This window comes from Lucilia cuprina, chromosome 4 (assembly GCF_022045245.1).
Source record: "Lucilia cuprina isolate Lc7/37 chromosome 4, ASM2204524v1, whole genome shotgun sequence".
In the NCBI taxonomy this organism is placed as follows: Eukaryota; Metazoa; Arthropoda; class Insecta; order Diptera; family Calliphoridae; genus Lucilia; species Lucilia cuprina.
The window spans coordinates 12,432,056-12,453,603 of NC_060952.1; the positions used below are offsets into that span (position 1 = coordinate 12,432,056).

General features: G+C 31.8%; 4 protein-coding genes across 8 annotated transcripts in view; 1 reads left to right on the top strand and 3 right to left on the bottom strand.

Moving 5' to 3' along the window:
* Positions 1-15,281, top strand: part of LOC111687612 — a 50,119-nt gene extending 34,838 nt beyond the window's left edge. Inside the window, exons 2-10 of one of the 3 annotated variants that reach the window (XM_046949887.1) lie at positions 3,970-4,244; positions 4,377-4,763; positions 4,884-5,569; positions 9,083-9,356; positions 9,420-9,946; positions 10,568-11,541; positions 11,647-11,852; positions 14,320-14,462; positions 14,525-15,281. In XM_046949887.1, coding sequence (XP_046805843.1) covers positions 3,970-4,244; positions 4,377-4,763; positions 4,884-5,569; positions 9,083-9,356; positions 9,420-9,946; positions 10,568-11,541; positions 11,647-11,852; positions 14,320-14,462; positions 14,525-15,224 — 4,172 coding nt within the window. In that variant the 3' untranslated portion in view covers positions 15,225-15,281. Of the gene's footprint in view, positions 1-3,969; positions 4,245-4,376; positions 4,764-4,883; positions 5,570-9,082; positions 9,947-10,567; positions 11,542-11,646; positions 11,853-14,319; positions 14,463-14,524 lie in introns of all 3 variants that reach the window. The other 2 variants (XM_046949888.1, XM_046949886.1) reach the window with 2 other exon arrangements.
* The window catches only part of LOC111684676 (RING finger protein 17), a 136,229-nt gene extending 116,940 nt beyond the window's left edge, over positions 1-19,289 (bottom strand). The window contains exons 1-3 of one of the 2 annotated variants that reach the window (XM_046949884.1): positions 19,008-19,289; positions 16,077-16,705; positions 15,931-16,011 (exon numbers count right to left, since the gene is read on the bottom strand). In XM_046949884.1, the coding sequence (XP_046805840.1) occupies positions 15,931-16,011; positions 16,077-16,705; positions 19,008-19,134 (837 nt within the window). In that variant the 5' untranslated portion in view covers positions 19,135-19,289. Of the gene's footprint in view, positions 1-15,930; positions 16,012-16,076; positions 16,706-18,218; positions 18,556-19,007 lie in introns of those variants that run through there. The other variant, XM_046949883.1, reaches the window with a different exon arrangement.
* On the bottom strand, positions 2,085-3,495 carry LOC111687617 (testis-specific serine/threonine-protein kinase 1). The gene has a single exon (XM_023450068.2). The coding sequence runs from the start codon at positions 3,263-3,265 to the stop codon at positions 2,357-2,359; it is 909 nt and encodes a 302-aa protein (XP_023305836.2). The 5' UTR covers positions 3,266-3,495; the 3' UTR covers positions 2,085-2,356.
* A 1,480-nt stretch (positions 19,290-20,769) lies between the features above and the next one.
* The window catches only part of LOC111687618 (E3 ubiquitin-protein ligase RNF181 homolog), a 36,033-nt gene continuing 35,254 nt past the window's right edge, over positions 20,770-21,548 (bottom strand). For both annotated transcript variants that reach the window (XM_046948262.1, XM_046948263.1), the window contains exons 2-3: positions 21,190-21,521; positions 20,770-21,116 (exon numbers count right to left, since the gene is read on the bottom strand). In XM_046948262.1, the coding sequence (XP_046804218.1) occupies positions 20,982-21,116; positions 21,190-21,498 (444 nt within the window). In that variant the 5' untranslated portion in view covers positions 21,499-21,521 and the 3' untranslated portion in view covers positions 20,770-20,981. The remainder of the gene's footprint in view (positions 21,117-21,189; positions 21,522-21,548) is intronic.

The following is a 21,548-nucleotide window of genomic DNA, read 5'->3' on the forward strand; positions in this document are numbered from 1 at the left end:
AAAAATATTCAACTTTGGCGTACAAAACAGATGGAAAAAGAAAATGAAAACAACTTTTTACTTTTTATTTCAGATTTGTACTTGTGAAAAACACCATTTTTAAATTCAATATTTTTATATTAAATATTGAATTTTTTATATTATTTATTTATTTAATTATTTTTTCATATTTTCATCAACGCAACGATTGGGCATCTCTTTTTTACTTTACGTAGCTGTCAATCGCAGTTCGACGCAAAGTATCGTATGTGTTTGTTCCTTAAGAAACATTCGTAATTTGTCTTGGAGACAGTTTCGTTGTCATTGCAACAACTTATTGCTGTCATTGCAACAACGCATTGTGTTATCTCGATTACGCTCTGTGTCATTTCGGCAATGCATTGTGGTGATCACGACAACGAATCCCTGTCATTTCGACAACGAAACGTTTAGCAACATATCGTTGTCACTTTGGGAACATTTTAGAATCGTTTTACTATATCGTCAGAAAGCCAGTTTGAGCAATATTAAAACAAAGTAATCTATTTCATTATTGAGACTTGAGTACGATTGCAACCGATATCTGGATAAACAAATTTTTTAAATTAGCGAAAATGTACAAGCAGACTTAAATTATAGAAATTTCTACTTCTCTGAATACCCCTTTCGGAAAATTGTACATTGACTCAAGGTAAAAACAAAATACGTCTCTTGTCATGATTTTAATATTATACAAATATTATTTTAATGCAACTACCATTTATGTTGCATACTTAACTCACAAAACACATTTTTGGAAGCTGAAATTGTGTGGTGAACACATGCCACTACCATTAGGCAGTATTAGTGGCAGCAACAGCCATATACATGATTTGAGGCAATGTTGCATGAGTTGGAGGTTTGCTTTTTTTTTGTTGGTGAATAGTAAACGAATAGATGAATGAAAGAGTGTTAAATGTGGGTGCTTTGGCTAATGATTGGGATATACAACTATAAAGTTTTCAAAATGTTTTGGATTGTTTTTAATGTCTGCTTTTTAGCTTTAGAAAATGTACGTATCTCTTACATTAAGAATAAGTGTAATTTAATGTCTTTTTAAAATTTTAGTTAATTGAATTTGAAATTATAGTCGTACATAGTAGATATGTAGACTATTTAAGCAGATCATCTTAATGTTGGCTCAAAGTGAGTGTCTGAATGTGAACGTATGAAATTCATGTTTCGGCCATTATTCTTGACTATTAAAAACATTTTATACATATTTATAATAAATGTATATGTATGTGCAACCATTTGTGGCATGAGATTAAAATAAACAATTGTTTAGTTAGTTTTACTAAACCAGATTTAGTTTAGTTAAGCTGACTTAAATATTTTTTTTTCTTGAATCAACGAACACATGCTTGTTACTAGTATGTGCCTGTTTGTCTTTTACCATTTTTGGTAATTTATTATTAATGTTTTTTCTCAATCGGTTTTTCAAAAAAAAAAGAATTTATGTTTTTGATCTCATAGAAAATGGAATGGAAACAAGATAAAAAAATATATCATCACTAATTCATGTTATGTCGTTTATTTCCTTTTAAATCTTTGTTTAATTTGTTATTATTGATTGGTTTTGAAAAAAATGCATTTGATTGGACCATTTAAAATTTGTACGTTGGATGTGATTTCATTTTTAAATAAACAATGGTTTTATATAGTTTTATTTGGTAGAAATTATTAAAATTTTTTAATAATTATTTTAATTTGTTCTCGCAATCTTTAATGTTTGCCCCTTTTAGTTTTGGGAATCTAGTTTACGCCAATATGGCATTTCCGCTTTTTGAAAAATTAAAAAGCGCAATCAGTACTAATTATTGAAATTCCAAATTATTTGGTTTGATACTGTAAGTTATCTATCTAGTCTATCTATCTATCTATCTATCTATCTATCTATCTATCTATCTATCTATCTATCTATCTATCTATCTATCTATCTATCTATCTATCTATCTGTCTATCTGTCTATCTGTCTATCTATCTATCTATCTATCTATCTATCTATCTGTCTATATCTACCTCCTCTATTTATTATATGAAATAGATGAAAAAAGGACCTCTAATTACTTTCAAATTTATTTATTTAATTTTAATTTTGTGCTAATATGATGTATTTATTAATATAAAGAATTTAAGAACTATATTGCCACCAAAACTTAAAAATCGTACAAAATAAACATGATTCATTCATACTTTATAAACGGATATTTTAGAATTATTTTAACAATAATAAAAACTGCCCAGGAACTCAAATTTGACAAAATTCTTAAAACTCACTCTACCAAATTTTCAAAACACTCACAAAATTTATTATATTTATAATATGTTTTATAATTTAAAGCAACGCTTCATCTTCCTCGGCACGCAGCCAACTGCAGTTAAGAATTTCTTTTAAATTCCAACGAGCATGAGGTTCAGGTTCCAACAGCACCGCTACCGTAGCCTTAGCTTGTGCTGAAATTTTATCCTGTAATTTCCGGCGGAAAGAATATTTTTTGCTACGTTGAAATTCGAGTAATTTACTTAAATTACTATCATCAAAGGGCATTTTAGCATTGAGCATAATGAAGAGTATTACCCCCAAAGACCAGGCATCGGCTAATTTCGGATCATAAGGATGACCACAAACCACTTCTGGAGCAGCATAGGCTGCTGAGCCACAATATGTTTCTGATTTAATTTCACGTCCTGAGTCATCACAACAATAGCGGGCAAAACCAAAATCAGCTAGTTTAATATTAAGACGTTTTGAGAGTAAAATATTTTCGCACTTGAGATCTCGATGGGCTATTTCATGAGAATGTAAATATTTTAGAGCCTTAGCCATTTGCAAAAACCAAACTTTGGCTTGTAATTCTTCCACCGGACCGTTTTTCTTAATGTACGTCAGTAGATCACCATTCTCAGCATAACGCATAAAAATGAAAATCTTGGGACCCCTTTGCAAAATGCTATGAATTTGTATGATATTAGGATGATCAATTTTAGTTAAAATCTCTAGTTCTCGTGGGAAAAACTTATTGACAAAATCCGAGGGAGCCTTGGCCTTGTCGATAATCTTACAGGCCAAATGCACACCATTGCCAGTGTCTTCGGCATACCCTGCAGTAATGACTGTAGCATACGAACCTTCACCGATTTTAGGACCAATATTATAGCCTCTCTGAGCCAAAGCATCTATGTCGGAAGTACGTGTACTTAATTGTCTGTGAGTGTGAGAGCCGCTGGTGGATTTTGTTGACATTATTCTTCTTGTTGTTGTTCGAATTTTATATATAGTTTTGAAATTTTGTCTAATTGCATCTGAAGCTGGTATTTTTGCAGGGTGTTTGGAATTTGCACTCAAAAGTTTGAACCAGAAGAATGAGTTTAACGGTTTTGTATTAAAACAAAATTATTTAAAAATATATTGACGAAAAATTCTTGAAAATTCAAAAGTCGAAAGAATTTTATATAAAAAAAACCAACTGAATAAAATAAATTTTTAATTGTTCTTTCAAAAAAAAAAAATCAATTCCTGTCAATACATTTTGACAAATTTAGAAAAGGGACACCAGTCTTCAAATTATACAATCAATAAGAAATACAAAAAGCTGCATTGATCCGAGAGCTAAATTTTAATAAATCAATATAATTTTTTTCTACCTTCAATACCATTGGAAACCTTATAAAGGACAAAACATTAATTTAATAGATTAGTTGTCTTGAAAGTAGGTTGAAAGCTAGTCGTCTTTATACTTCGTTGGTGAAAGGTAATTGAGAAATGTGAATGACTGAGTCGCGCAAATCCGAATTCGAGCTTATCTCTATAACATCTGCGATTTGAGATATATTGAGTCCAGACATAAATTAATATCCTTATAATAATTTTGCACTATTTAATAAAATACTATTTATTACTTAAATTATCTTTCATTATATTACCATTTAATTTGTCTTCCTTTACAGCTTTTATCAATAGTTATGTTTGTATAAAAGTCGATCCCAATGGAATACCAAATGGAAATTACACCACAATCAGCCTTAAGAGCCAGACGATACAACCATATACAAAACCAGCGATTATTAACAGAAATGAGGCAGATAATTTCACGCTTTTGGGTGATACTGAGTTAAGTGCATCGGAGCGTACAAGACGTTTAATACCGTACATGGCATTTTATGTGCCCGTTTCCGAATTGCCCATTAATAAACAATATGCCAGTAAAAACAACATACATGCGGTAAGATGATAATTTTCAATTATTTTAAAAAGGAACATTATGTTTAAGTAAAGATGAAGCAAAAAAAAAAACAAAATACAAGAGATATTGTTGTTTATTTACACTGTTGTGTATTTATTTTCAATGATAAAGACCAAGCAGCTGGCCAGACCAAGTGCAACAGGATCAACTGGTAGTAGTTTTATACCCTTGCCACCACAATATGTGCATAGCGGTATGCAATATTTACCACCAGCACCATCTGCAGCTTCATCAGCTCCAAGCGGACACCAGCATTATCAAGGAAATGCAGGCCTTGGTAGTTATCATACACATGGCTTTGGAGGGCAACAACAGCCACAGCAGCAACAACAATTTCATTTATTGCCACCCCCAACAGGACATTCACATATACATTTACAACCCCCTGGACCACCAGGACCATCAGCAGCAAGTTTGCCTACGTTTACAGGTCATGGCAAGGGTAATGGCAACAACCATAATGCATTTGTCACTTTTAAGGAAGTTAATCCCAAACGAGTGAGTATTTTAAGAATATTGCAAAACTGTCGTTTAATAAATTTCACACCATAAATAATTTTTCGTTTTAACATTTAACACAACTATAATAATTCCTTTTCTTTGTTTCCCTTTTCTCAGCAAAAAACTGTACAACATTTCCCACCATTAACATCAACAGCATCATCACCCTCTGCCTCATCGTCATCATACGAAAACATCCGACAAACATCCTCTATCATAAAGCAGCAAAAAGCACATCATTATGGTATTAGCGGCGGCGGGAGTAGCAGTGGTACTGCTGCTGTTTATCGTCCACGAACTAAACAATCAAAAATCAATTTAACACCATTTACACCATCCAATACTGTGCCAGGAAATTTTGTGCCAATTGTTTATACGCCAGTAAACAGTAATAATAACAACAATATTTTAAATTCACATGCAACGGCAGCAGGAGGTGAAATCAATGATAGTAGTTCATATAACCAAGATGAAAACCAACAATATCCCAAGCAACAGCATCAATTGCAGCATCCACGTAATCAGCCTCAACAAATTGCTATAGAATATTCTTCTGGCCCATTACCACCATCAGCATCGGCAACATTAATACCTATCGATGTTCAACCAGTGCCTCAACGCCATCATCAACAGCAGCAACAACAACAGCATCAACATAATCCTAAACAACAATCCCAATTTTATAGTGTATCAAATTCTCCAGTTAATGTTGATTTAACACACAGTGCAGTTGGAGGAGGAGGTACTGTCGCTTCTGAAGATTTAGCTCATCATCACCAACATCACAATGCAGAAGCAATTAGGTATGTATGCGATAGAAAAAAATAATAATTTATGGGGATAAATAGAAAGTAAAGTAAGTAAACAAAAGAGATTGTAAAAACAAAATAATGCCATTGGAAATGTATTACAAGTTATCTCTTATAGCTTGGAACATTTAAAGGGATGAACCATAATGGTTTTTTATAAAGTGCTTATGTATGTATGAGTTTTTCTATGAAATGCTATATTGTAAAATGTTACTTTTTTATTGTTATTGCTTTCCGATAATCCTGATTCACTGCGTGCCTACACTCGGAGATACTCCGTTTTAACAGGACCACTTGACTTGTCAGATTCAGCTTGTAGCTGTTAGAAATCTCAGGAGGTCAATAAGTTTAGGACCAGATACCTCACCATGGTTGAATATAAGTAGTGGTTAGAGCTGGGCATTCGCAGGAAAGATGGAAGATCGTTTCAGCCTTTTCCCTGTCTTTGAGGTTTTCAGTTAATACCGTTATCAGTGTCATTATATCATTCCTATATCGGATAATAAGGTGTTTTGCTCGTTTCTTATTGATAGAACGCCTCACATAAAGTAGCTGCCAAGGAAACTGTTTCCCTTAATGGTTAGAACTGAGCATTCACAAGGAAGATGGAAGACCGTTTCTGTCTTTCCCTTGTTTTTGAAGTGTCCAGTTATTACCGTTATCAATCTCGATATATTCTTCCTATATCGGATAATAAGGTGGACGTTTCTCATTGATAGAAGGCCACAAAGTGGCTGCCAAGGAAACTGTTTCCCTTATTGGTTAGAGCTGGGCATTACTTAGAAAGATGGAAGACCGTTTTTGCATTTTCCCTGTCTTTGAAGTTTACAGTTATTACCGTTATCAATCTCGATGTTTCTTTCCTATATCGGATAATAAGGTTCGTTTCTCATTGATAAAAGCCGTTATAAGTCTTTATATATTCCTCACTTAATGTAGCTGCCACGGAAACTATTTAGCCTAATGGTTAGAGCTGGGCATTCGCTGAGAAGATGGAAGACCGTTTCTGTCTTTTCCCTGTCTTTACAGTGTCCATTTATTACCGTTGTCAAACTCGATATGTCCTTCCTATATCGGATAGTAACTAACTCTCTATGTGTGCTTATGTTATTCCATCTACTTTTAAAGAATCTGAAGAAAGCTGTTGATAAAATCAATGGATATCGCAATGATGTTAGCGATATCCAGAACAGATCACTTTCAGGATAACTCATTTTTTCATTTCCATGATAGACCCTATGCGCAGGGACTCAAATGTCAGATAGGAGACGTAGACTTGACAGATCTTTCTTGCATTGTCTAACTAATGGGGAAATGAGCTTAGCGAAAGAAGTGCTGCATGGGTAGCGACAAAAATAGTAATGTTGCAACTAATATTGGAATCATATAATACCCTACAGCCTGACATTATATCAAATATTTCAGCTTGAAAACGCTACAGTTGTTGGGAAGGCGATGAGATATACTTATTTCAGCACAGAGTTCCTGGAATAAAAAATCTTTAAAAATCCGTGTCGAATACTTGATACTTAATCCTAAATTGTATTATTTTGATTAATGAACCGATTTAAAAAAGACTCAACAGCCTTTGGTGCAACAAAATTTTCTTGAAAAATCTTCAAAAATGCAAAAGTTTTAAGGGTTTTGTTTTAAGTTGTGGTTTACTTTTTAATAATATCCCTATTTGATATTAGACAGTCATATCTGTTATTATTTACTCTCTTATTAGAAATCTATTATCACAAACAAAATATATCTATTCCTGCAAATTAGTTTAACGAAAAATTTATATTTTCAATTGTATATGCGAATAATATTGATATCGAGATGTGTGTAAAGCACGTTCTGATACTTATTACAATGATTGATAAATTTAGTTGAGGTAATTTTAACAAAATAGCATAATTTCGAATATAGAGTAGTAATTTCCCCTAGGCCGATACCAAACAAAACAAGCAACAAAAAAAGTACATTGAATATAAATATTTTGAAATAAATACATTCTAATGCAGCACAATCAGTGACCATAAGTGAGCACAATGTAACAAAACGAGGCAAGAGTAGTGAGTGGTAAGTTAGTATATGAGTGAGTGGTATAAGTTTTGGTAAAAAGTGTGGTTATAAGAAAAAAATATAAAATACAATACACAATGTAATATAAATATTACATTGGCAACAATATTAAATGTATGTTTGTCATTTTTGCAACAAATAAGTGATAAAAACCTACAACTACGGGAGCAGCTTAAGCCAATGCACCAGGTATGTATATGAATAGCTTGGTGCCTGGAAAATGAAACTGCAATAACCAAACCAATCCTAACTGCTATTAAACATAGTACGATAGTATATATTGCAGTCATATAAAGGGTTTTCCAATAACAACGGTTCGATGATATTAACAGTCTTTTACGGCCATATTTTTAAGCTGATATCTGTCAGTTTAGCCGATGATGACAAATTGCAGGTTTTGAGGAGTATTCAAATGTGATTTTTTCAAAATGATGAAACTTTTAAAAAAATAACTGATCACCACAATATGAAACTCACATTAGTTATTTAAGGACATAATTGTATCGTTTGATTTAGGAAGCCAATCTATACCAGTTCGCTGTTTTAGAATCAGGAATGGCAAGAATATTATCACCCTGATAACACAATTCAACATCGGACCATTTTTATTGGAAAACCGGCTCTATCTACATGCCGATGTTTGTAGGTGGATGTATGAATGAAGTAAATATATAATGTAATGGTAATTGAAAATTCATGTCATAAATTACTGCAGGCCGATTAAGTTGTATTTACTCAATAAACAACAACAGCACACATACACACACACAAAAGGTACAATCGAATAAAACATACACAAATGTCTACGAGTGCCACTGTAGAAACTGTGTTTCCTAGAATTATTTTTAAAATTACACAATAACTGCCAGGGTGACACATGTTTCTTTCTGTCTGCAAGTAAAGTTTATAACTTAATAATGGATTTTAATATTAGTCAGCATTTGCAAAATGCTTGAGGTATTTTAAATGCAACATAAAATAATGTGCCCCTAACAAAAATATAAAATGTTACAAAATTTAAAAAATTAATTGAAAATATACATTACTTAGAATAGGGGTTGGTACATACATAGATAGTAGTTACATAGATTTATGTAACTACTACTGAATTTGATCGATATTTTCCTCGGCGATGGTTATGTTTACCGTCCATAGATCTATTCAAGTGATGATCAGTTTTCTCTTGTGTTGGCTAGGGACAAATTTGTGTTGATCTCTTTTTGATAAACATTTCATAAACCCATAAATTCACTACAAATTCCACAACTAATTATTGCAAATTATTCTAAAATTCTTCTGTTAATGAAATTGTAAACAAACATTTCATGGATTTCATTGAAACAAACAAATTTTGCAAATGAACCAAATATTCGTATTGATAAAACAATTCAGTATTCATAAACACGTACATTTTAAATACATTTCATCTTGTAGTCCTCCTACCATTTATCATCAAAATCAACATCATCAACAGCAACCGGAGCATGTAATCATTGATGCACCACTACGAACATTGCAACAATCACAAACGGTAACGGGGATTGGCTCCCAGCAGCAGCAACAACAACAACAATTGTATCATGGTGGTAAATCTGCGACACAATTTCAACCACCAAAACCGGAAAGTTTCTTTGATAGCGAAATACAATTGCAGCAACATCAAAATCAACACCAACAACATCAGCAGCAGCAACATAATATTGAACAGGTATTGAAGGATGTTAATGCATACAGTAGTAGTACAAAAAATAGTCAAATGATGACCCCACAGGAGAAATATGTTATGTATTTACAGCAACGTATACGTTACAACAAACATCAGCAACGACAACATGCACTAAGACATAAATATCGTGAGCATAACACCGACAAAGAGCAACACTATCAACAACAGCAACAAAACATTCAACCAAATCCTTCACAAATATTTGTCTTAAGTTCAACCATGTCACCTCCAATTCATGTTTCACCTGGCACTGTTACCGCTTTAGCACCCATACGACCACCCCTACCACCACCATCACCATCACACTATGATCCAAATTATCCCCAACATAGTCCCATACATCATGATTTATATCCCAGACCTGAATTGAAACCTACCGCTAGTGGAGGTGTTAGTGCAAGTGCTACTGGAGGAAGTACGGCTGCAGGAGAAGAAGAACAAATTCTTACAATACCCGTTCATAGTTTATTTGGTGAATTGGATACGTTGCAACAACAACATAATCATTATTCACAATCTCATTCTGTATCGTTACCATCATCTCACCATAAATCACATTATTCGAAACATGGGTAAGTACAACAAATAAACAAAAATTCATTCGTTCACATCCATTTCTCATTCATATAGCATTTCTATTTAAAAAATAAATTAAAAATGTATAATTATATTTATAAATTTAACGAACAATTTTACATTGACTGTACAGTAAAAGTATAAGCGCAGGTTGAGAGCCGCAGAAAATGCAGAAATTTTGAAAAATTTAATAACCAACAAGCGGTTTTAAATACAAGGACTAAGAATTGTTGGGTCTAGCGTATGTTTCGTTATTTTGTCGACCTACATTTTATCCTTGAGTTGAACCTTTAATAATATCGTAGTTTTTCCCCTATGGAAGAGTTGAAGCCGAGAACACCAGTAACTTTCATTTTGGATCTTCACAAAATATTTTGGACGACACTTCCCAACTTAGATCAAAGACAAAATTCTTCTCAACTTTTACCTTTATACTAACTCTATAAACTCTATAATCTAAAAATTTCCTCTTTGCTTTCTTCTCTCTTTAATAATTTTAGATAATAAATTAATTTTTATATCTTCTTTTCGAAAAAATCACCAATTTACTACCATTCCCCACTTAAGTTAAATTTATCAAAAAATTACCACTAATAAGAAAAATTCTCTAATTTTAGATCCCAAAAACCTCAGTATATTGACTATGTTATTAATGAACCACAACAGTCATTGGATGATGAGCAACAACAGCAACAACAACACCAGCACCAATTGGAATTATTAAAACCAACACTGGGACCACCATCACATGCCTTTATATTGGTAACAACAGACGCCCCATTCCCAAATGAACCCGTGACACAGGAAAATTATGCTACCTCTTTGAGGCCACCATTTAAAAATAAGCCAAAACTAAGATTGCAACCAGTGTCGAAAGAAAAGAATGTCAATTATCCAACAATTAGAGAACAAAGTCCAACAGGAAGACCACATGTTGTATCGATAACACCAACCGGCAAGTCTCATCCCTATAATGATGAAGATGCTAAATATGTGTATGTAAAAGAAGAATTTGGACAAAAATTATCAACAGCACAGGGAGGAGGTGGGGTTGGTAAATTGAAACCATCGAATAAATATGAAAATGATGATAATCAAATTCCACAACAACGACAACAGCAACACCACCATCATCATCAGCAGCATCAGCAACACGATGAAAATATGCCATTACAGACATTAGCAACCAGACAGCCGATAACACATCATCAACAACATAATGAAGTGCAACATAATGTGCCCGTCACCGGCATTGAATCAACACCACCTAAAACTATTTTAGCAGATCCTAATGAATTGCCTGACATACGCACATCTTCGTTGGCGGAAATATTGCACAAATTACAGGAAAGCAATCATTTGCCACATACTTTGACACCAGATAACATTGATAATTCCATAAAAACACTCATACGCATATTGAACAATTTGAAACAAACCCAAACAATTGTGGCCAATCCACCGCAACATCATGAAATCCCAGCCCATTCACACCCCTCATCGCCCGATTACGATTACACGACTGGCAGTGAAGAAGAACAACAACAACCTGAACCGCATGATTTAAGTTTATTAACACCCACAGGACCAAGTAAGCTTTCCGTTTCTTTTTCAATTTTTTGTATTTTTTGCATCTTTGTTGTGTTATTTGAGATTTTTAAAATGTGTTTGCGTGTGATTGTTATTTTTGTTGTAGATAAACATCCTGGTCCCAGTACAGGTCGTCCAGGTATTGATTACCCAAATTATGCTGAAATACCACAAACATCATTTGACTGTTCGGAACAACGTTATAAAGGTTTCTTCGGTGATCCCGAGACGAATTGTCAAGTGTGGCACTATTGTGATTTGAATGGTGGTAAAGCATCATTTTTATGTCCAAATGGTACCATTTTCAGTCAGGTATGTAAATATGTATTATACATGCATACATGAATAGAAAGTATGTATGTACATATGAATATAAGATTTACAATTTTTAGTATTGGTTTTAACTTAGAATAAAATTTATTAAATTTTAATGAAAGTATTAAGCGGTTATGAACTTTTTATAGTATTAAACAAGTATAAACCAAAGTCGGGCATGGCCGACCATACGAAACCCTACACTTCCACTTACTTATTGTTGACAAAAAAATAGATTTTTTACAAGAGGATTCATAGAAGAGTAGCGGTATATTTATGTAGAAATTAATCGTGTTATTAGTGTTTCGAAGTGAATTTTGACCTTTAAGTCTTTTTCTAAAGAGAAGTTTGTATGTTGGCTATTCGGGCGTACGGTTGTACGGCGAAATAAGTGACGTTCGTGCTTGGACGAACAAAACCAAATTTCACCAAATTATCTTGAAAATTGCGACCTGTGGCGTGGTTACGAGATTTACATGGACACACAGACAGACATCGACTCAGAAAGTGATTCTGAGCCGATTGGTATACTTTATATGGTATATGAACAATATTTGTGGCTGTTACAAACATCAGCTCAAACGCATAATACCCTCTCCACTATAGTGGTGTAGGGTATAATAAAGCAACTTTAATCGAGAGTATAGATAGAATCAGAATAAAGTAAAGTAAAGTGATTTGCGATTTTATATTCCGTTTTCTGACAAATCAGCTGATTCGTGTTCTTTTATATAAAAACAATTCAACAACAATCACACAGTCAAAATTACGAATTACACAGGTATTCGTAAGACAAAAATGAATCAGCTGATTCCTTACGGAACTTAGAAACTAAATGAGCCTTTAGTTCACTCACTTTTAACTACTTTAAGCTCTTGCAAGCCTTTTGAGCTCAACGCTTTAGTCCAATCTGGAGACAACTCAAGGTGTAACTGTCAACAATTTTAAACATATTTATGCTAAATCGGTTCATAAACGAAAGGGAAATTAAGGAATCTTCCTTGAATAAAACTCATTCTTAAAAGAATGTTCACTAAGGTCGTAGTAGTTATCGAAGTCTGATATATAATACTAGTTTCTTCAGTGAATGTTTGTGGTTTAAACTTCAGCTTCAGCTGCCATAATTTTTCAAATTTGAAACGGTTATTGAATGACACATTTTTTATTGCAATGAGCAATCTGGGGGTTAAAGCAATGGGTTAAACATTTGATTAAAGACTTTTGCAGAAGATGTAATCTGTCATAATTTTTTAAATTTGAAATGGTTATTGAATGACACAATTTATTTTTACTGCGATCAGCAATCTGAGGTCAAAGCAATGGATGGAAATTAGAGAAATAGGATTGGGAAGTAAGGTATGTTCGATGAATGTAGGTTACGGTTTTCTTGAACATTTGATTCAGGACTTTTGCAGAAGATGTACAACAATCTTTTCTATTGACGAAAATGAAACAGAAACCTAATCTATTGCGGTGTCTATTGCATATCAAAGATTACGAGCATTTTTAAAGTTGTATTCTTATTTTTCATTAAACTGTGAATTAGATACCGAGCAAAATTTACTTTTTTATTTCTATTGATCCTATATCAACAGCAAGGAATCATATACATAAATATATTTTTTTTTATAATTCTTATAACATAAGAATATTTCTTATAACATACAGATATTGAAAATATAATCCTAATTTGTATAATTAGATTATTCTTATACTTTTTTTGCATACATAAAAAGTTCAAAACGTTAGGTATATAAATTATCTGTTTGTAGATAACGAGCGAATAGTTTAAGCACAAATTTTACTTGTATTTTGTTATTGTAACAAAAACAAAATACAAGTAAAATTTTAACACAAACTTCTCACACGTTATCTGAAAACAAGACAAAAGTTCTGTTAAACATGCCAATTCAATATATATTATAATAAATGTGAATACACATTTTCACGTGGGAATATAATGCAACAATACCTTTCTTGAGTACATACTTGTTCGTACTATCAGCAAACAAAAGGAAACATATGTGGCTTGGAGGCAACAGCAGCACACACATTCAAATTTACAATGTTGCAGAAAAGGATACTCATTCGTACGTTGTGTTGAAAACAATTAAGAAGGAAACAAATGTGAGTTGAATGCAAACATGTGTATGCATAGCACATCCTACTACTTTTTCAACATGTACAATATGTGAGGCAGTAAAGGAGCAACAAAAAAAAATAAATTACGACATAGCTTAAGCTTAACTACTAGCATAAGTGCATATATTAAACTAATTAAAACACCTAAGAAAATTAAAAGCAATTAAGTCGAAACAGGTGTGAGGGAAAATAATTTTAAGGAAATTTATTAGTCTTAATGTTATTATAATGAATTGAAGTTTATTTTTGCAATAAAATGGAAACGGAAATTATTAATTTTAGTTGGTGTACACATACATATATAATTTTCCCTTTATTACAGATTGCCTTAACTTGCGATTGGTGGTTTAATGTAAAATGTGCTACAACAGCTCAGTTGTATGTTTTAAATGAACGTTTATATAAATATATTTTGCCTTTTACACCCAAATTTCCCGAAGACTATAGCGGTCCAATAGTGGATAAGTAAGTTATCTTAAGTCAAAACAAACTTTAACTTTATAATATGAATTCAAAACTCTTTTTAGATATTTGGCAATGAAATTCCAAGAAATGGAAGAAAAAATGCGTTTAGAAAAGGAGAAAGCTTTGCAAGAAGAGGTAGAAGCAGACACTGAAACCGAACAACCAGTAACAATAAGCGAAGACAATCACTTGGAAGAAACTACTACAGAAGATAATATCAATAGACATGTTAAATCTCATTCACAACAAACGAAACATGAATCTGTCAATTCTCAAGTTAGTGAACAAAGTTCTGAACGTAATCTACTTATAGACGATGAAGTTGATGATATATCACAGCGCGGCACTGTGGACAATTTTGAAAGTACAACTATGGCCACTATGGCTGCCACCCTTAAATCCGAACCTATATCATATAGTTTAAAACCGATTATTGTGTCATCCACTGCAGGACCTGACTACGATGAGGAACAAAGTCATGAGTATGAAAAACGAGATCATGATAAGGTTATAAAAGATTTAGAGGTAAAAAAGTCTGATACAGAAGAATTACTTGAGGATGATGATAAAAATAGTGAAGTTGGTACAGAAAAGTCAGTGCTACCACCACCACCAACAGAAACAGCAACGTCTGTAGCATCATCAAAGAAAATGCAAATAACTGTAGAGAAAGTAGATGTTATTGAAATTAAACCAGATGAAGCTACTGGTCATTTAATACGTGATATGTTATTAAATAGTAAACACAAACAAAATAAATAGAAACCATTTTTTTCTTGAGTTTAAGCTGTAGAGTATTAGGTGAATGTTTAAAATGTTAAGAATAACGAAAGAGAAATTGTTATTCTTTCTGAAGGGAAATAAAACATTATGATTTGATTTAATGTATACGAGAAAAAAAACAAAATAAAATTTAAAAACGTCTAAATTGAGGATATTAGCAGTTAGTCGAATAATATTTAGTAGAAATTTTGGGTTAAGTTTAAAATTCCATTTTAAAATATTACAAATTTATCATAAATCATCGAAGATCATGTTGATATTTTACGAGGAAAACCCATAATGTTTTATTAGTTTAAGATAAATTTAGTAAAAAAAACTTTTTGTGCCTTTTGTTGCAGTTGTTGTGCGGTAAATTAACTTTTAGTTTACCATTTAAGGCAAGTTATTTTAAAAATAATTATATATAAAATTAGCACTATTTATAACAATTATAAACTTGCCATATTTAAGTTGTCGTTGTTTATAATTTTAATAAAAAGAAATAAATATAGATTTAAATAAAATAAATAAAATGTATAAAAAATCACACTTAAATACGCCACGAAAATTCTTTAAAATAAATGCTTTGTTAAAATATTTATCTTATTGTAAATAAATATATATGTATATTTTTTATATTCCTATTTAATTAATATATATAATTTATAAATATTTAATAAAAATTAAAAAAAAATTAAACACTTACCTTTTGACCTTTGTTTAAACATTCACGTGCCAATTGGGCATTATCTAGAGTAATATGCAATTCATCCATTAGTTTTTCATTCTAAAAGGAAAATAGCACATAAATTACTATATATATATATCAAACTTTTGTAATCTAATGCTTACCTCATCCAATAATTTTCGATAATGATGATGCTGATGATCTTGACGAGCACATTCTCCACAACATACTAAATCACATTTTGTACAATAACGATCACAATGACGCTGATGTCGTTTACAAAAACGTGATTTAGTTAAACGTATTAATTCCGCATGCGGTGTTGTTTCCTTATCGAAACGTTGCAGTGTATGCAATTTTAATATTTTACTATTTTTGTGTACATTATCAAAACAACGTTTGCAATAATAACATTTGCAAATACGACATTTACCCATCGATGGTACTAATTCACATTCACCACACTTAATAACAGATGCAGCACTAGCATCTGCATCATGTAAACTTAAATTTAGATTTGAACGATTAGGTGCGCTCATTAACAGAGTATTATTGCCTGAACCATCTTTGCGATGAAAACGCCAATTATTTAATTGACCCATTAGAAAGAAATTCATATCAAAATAATCACGTACATTAAAATTGGTAAATTGTTTAGTTGATTCTTGGTTTATGGGTAGGGGCTTGAGACATGTACCACAGGTAAGATTATGACGATTGTGGTAAACACAATTTTCGCACATATTATGACCACAGGCCAGTAGAATGGGACGATTACTTTTGACATGATAATCTAAAAGGATGAAAAGAAGGAGGAGGATTTGTAAAATAATAAAAAAAGAGTGTAATATCGGAGATAAATAGCAACCATCATAATCTTTCGAATAATAGACAAGGTGGCAGTATTTTATATCAATAGAAAGAATGGAAATAAATTCTAATTTATTACAAATATAAAAAGTCTATTAACACTTTCTCAATATTCAACGATTTCTTAAAAATCGTTTCTCTAGCTTGTTGTAAATAGGCGCTTTTAAAAACAGTTAATTTTTCCGAAATGTACAGCATAAGAATTTTTGATTCGATTTATATTCATTTTCAAATATAATCGTGAGTCTTTGGTAAGTTTGTTGTTGTTGTAAAAGTTCCTTTCCAAGGGTTGACAATCTTTTGCCGTTGCGGAGTAAGAATTTTTTAGTCTGTCGAACCGCTGAATGTGATTTCAATACTTACCAGAGGCTCAGGTCGGGGCCGATAAGGGTCTAAGTGTATAATTTTTGGATTTGATGTAACAAATATCCTTTCGAACTAACTAACTACGAACTAATTATCTAATAAACAAAACAGCTAACTAGTTAACTAACTTTGAAGTAGTTTATGTATAAATCTATTGACTAGTGTATGTTCTATTTAATAACATCCTGTAACGATTTTGAAAAAAAAGCTTTTACACATGGAAAACTTGATATGCATATGAAAAAACATTCCACTTATAACATTTCTGCGTACTCCGATTTTTATAATTAGCTCTTATGTCCTTATAAAAGGACTTCAAAGTTTAAAGAACTTACAATTTCAAACGAATACCTATTTGAAATGTATTGTATGATGCTATTATTGATATCAAATGGAAGTTGGGAATCTGTACATTGTATCTATATTATTCTCTTGATTTACTTAAAAAAAAGAATGAAAAAGGAATTAAATTTTGCAAAAACACGACTTAACACATTTACCGAGTCAGAATGCAATTAGGGTGACATCAAGGGATAAAGTTAAACGTAAGACCGTATTTGATTCTTAGAAAGCTTTAACTGACTGTTGTACGGTGCAATGGTCTATATTGCATTACATTAGTTAGGTTATACTTGTAAATTATTACAAATTGGCCATAACTAAGGGCAGGATTCTATAATGCATACCTATAAGACCTGGTTCACACTAGGAAACTTTTGTTGAGAAACTTGTGATTTTGTGTGTGAGAGAAAGAGATGATTGATATTTCTTTCTCTTTCTTTCACACACAAAAATCAAAAGTTTCCCAAAAAGTTTCCTAGTGTGAACCAGGTCTTACTCTTTTCTAATTATTATAAATGGACTTTAGTTAATGGATATGGATACAAAAGAAAAGCATACCTTTAGTTATTGGCAAGTTGTAATAATGGGTCTAAGTTCTCACATATTTCTTATATTCCTGAGAACCCTAAAATATCAACAGATGTCTAAAGAAAACATGCGCTAAAGCAATCTAACTGTTTATTACAGATGTCATTCATAAAGGTGTCTGTTAAAACATCCTTACTTACCACTGGCAAATCTTTCGGCCGTATCGTAATAAAAGGAATATTCATTGCGACATTTTGGACAACGACGTGCATTGTTTAACGTATTGGCCACAAACCGGCTGTCAAAGAGTTTTATACCATGAAAATTGTTTAACATTTTGTATACGATGCACTTTTTAGTCTTAAAAACATTTAATAGATGTATGACCTTTTTTGAAACTTTTTTAATTACTTTTCAATAACAGTATATGACAAAATATATTGACTAATAACAAAACTACATGTCATTAACATTTATTTCACTTTTATTTTAATAATTAGTTTAAAATGCAAAAGTGCAATTTGTATTTAACAAAATAACCACAACGAAACAAAATACTAAAGCAAAATATGAGAAAAACAATCAAAAAGCGCAAACAAAGCTTTGCCGCTTGTTAAACAACAACAAAATAAGTAAACAAAATATAAAAAAGGCAGAGGAACAAATGGAATTGAAATAGTAATAATATTGCCCGGCCGTAACAAATGAATAGTTTTTTGAGCTAAATGAGCTTGAAATATTATTAGAATTAACATTATTATTGTAAACATTATTATTATAAACAATTAAAGTTTTTTAATTTAGTTAAACATTAGCAGATTAAAGATTTTGTTAGCTCAAACAATCCCACAAAATTCCAATATATTTTGAACCTTTTCAAGTCTGGCAATCATAATGAAAACAAAGTCTCATTTAGCAGAGCAGTCTAACGGTATTTTATTAAAATTGACTTTTTATATTAATAACATTTTAAGAAACATTTTTCTTACCTTTATTATTTTTATCATAATGATAGGTATATTTGTTGCAACATTTAGGGCAGCGGCAAGCATTTTTCAATGTATTAGCCACAAAAATCCGATCAAATAGTTTAGTGTTTTTCGTATTATTAACCATTTTGTTCGATTTTTTTTTACACGTATTCACTGCGAACACTTTTCTTTAGAAGCTAGATTTTAAACTTTTATAATAAAAAATTCATTAGTTATAACTTCACTTTTCCGATAATAGTATTTTGCAACTTTCTTTAATAATTTAAAGTTTTTTTTTAATTCGATCAATTAACTTCAATGGGAAATTCTTGTGCAAATTTACTTTAAAAGCAATTGAAGGATCAATGGTGTCTATGGAATTGTAACATTTGGATTGTAATAAAAAGAAATTGAAAAATGAAATATAGTGGAATATAAACACAGTGTTGTTAACACGACCATTGGAGTTGGCGTTTTGCAAAAACTGGGGATTACACGGCAGTGACATGTGCAGAAATGTCTAATAACTAGGGTTCTACAGTTGAAACGAAAAGTCGACTTTTCGACTTTTTTCATTTAGTTAAAAGTCGACTTTTCGACTTTTTGCATTTTATGAAAAGTCGATTTTTCATAAAATGCAGTGAAATGTGCAGAAAATGTCTTATAACTAGGGTTCTACAGTTGAAACGAAAAGTCGACTTTTTTCATTTAGTTAAAAGTCGACTTTTCTACTTTTTTCGACTTTCAGACTTTTCGGCTTTTTCGACTTTTATTCACAAAGTCGACTTTTCGACTTTTTGCATTTTATGAAAAGTCGATTTTTCAACTTTTCGACTTTTTTCATTTAAATAAAAGTCGACTTTTAGACTTTTCGACTGTAAGTATTTTATAAATATTCGACTTTTTCCGACTTTTTGACTATTTTCGACTTCTTTCTACTTTTTTCCGACTATTTTTTGACTTTTTTCGAGATTTTCCGACTATTTTAGAGTTTTTGACTTTTTTCCACTTTTTTTAAATTTTTGACTTGTTTCTACAATTTTCGACTTTTCCACTTTTTTCGACTTTTATTCACAAAGTCAACTTTTCGACTTTTTCACAGACGATAGTCGAGTTATCGACTTTTTTGGAACAAAATAGTCGACTTCGACTTTTCGACTTTTTTCGACAAAAAGTCGATTGTTCGAAAGTCGATTTATAGAAACCTACTAATAACAGTGTAAACTTACAGCTTTTGTCTTCCAATATTGTCAGTAATGCCTCTTCTGACAACGTTACAAAAGACAATGTGTACGTTCAGACGATTGTAAGGCATTTTCTCAAGATTATACTGGCAACCGTGTATCATGACTCTTAATGGTATGTATACACGGTTCTTAGAACTGACAACGTTGGCAGTAAAATGTGAAGAAAATATCTAATAACAATGTAAACAATAAAATTTTGTCTTCCAATATTGTCAGTAATGCCTCTTCTGATAATGTTACAAAAGAAAAATTGTACGTTCAGATGATTGTTACACGTGTTCTGAGCATTTTACTGACAACTTTGTAAGATCTGACAACAGTGTTTAACGGCTTTATGAAATACAATGTATCAGGGTGCAAGGTGTCATCACTAGACCAACTGGTCATTGTTTATAATTGGGTATACATTGATTTGTATAAAGGGTTGAACCGCAAGGTTGTTAAACTTTATTTCAAAATAATGGAAAATAATGCATTTATTTCTATTATGGTAAAAACAAGTACTTACCAACTTAATTTAAATTAAAACAAAATTTATTTTCCCTTTCCAATAAATTTTTTGTTTTCCATTTTTCTTATATTTCACCTTATACCAATTACATTAAATTTCCATGATCAAAATTAAAAGTCTACTTTTAGGCATTAACAAAAATTACACATTTGTTCAAAATAAAACCAATCACTCATACATATACCATTGCCATACATTACAATTAAATCCAAAAAAAGTAAAACCCTAAACTAATTAAGAAAACATAGAATCTAATAAATTATTTTGTCTTTCTCGACGATTTGATTCATCTTGACGATAACGTCTTAATTCCTCATAAGCCTCATCATCAGTTTCCAGCTCATAGCGGCACATGGGACAGGAGTTGGCCTGAGAAAAAAAGGGATTTAAGAATTTTTCATTCATAGCTTTATATTTACAACGGGCATTACCCCACCATTACCTTTTTCAACCACAATAATATACACTCCTCATGGAATTCATGTTTACAGGGTAATATTTTATATTTTTCACCATTCTCAGCTGGTTGCTTGCATACAGCACACTCCAAATTTTCTTTATCATCGTCGATAGTGATTTCATGTACTGGCAGTTCAGCAATGGCTCTTTTCGATGCTTCAGGTACTTCAATTTCCATATCTATGCCGTTCATTATGGCCAATACCTGTAGACGTTTATAGTTGCGTTCAAAATCGTTAGCTCCCTCTGGACCAGTGGGTGTATGACCCAATTCATCAAAGTAATCAGACATGTTTGGAATATTTGTGTGTTATTCTATGAAAAGTAAATATGGGAAGAGTG

Coding starts and splice junctions, on each gene's coding strand:
- LOC111687617 (XM_023450068.2), bottom strand. CDS start 3,265: ATGTCAACAAAATCCACCAGCGGCTCTCACACTCACAGACAATTAAGT.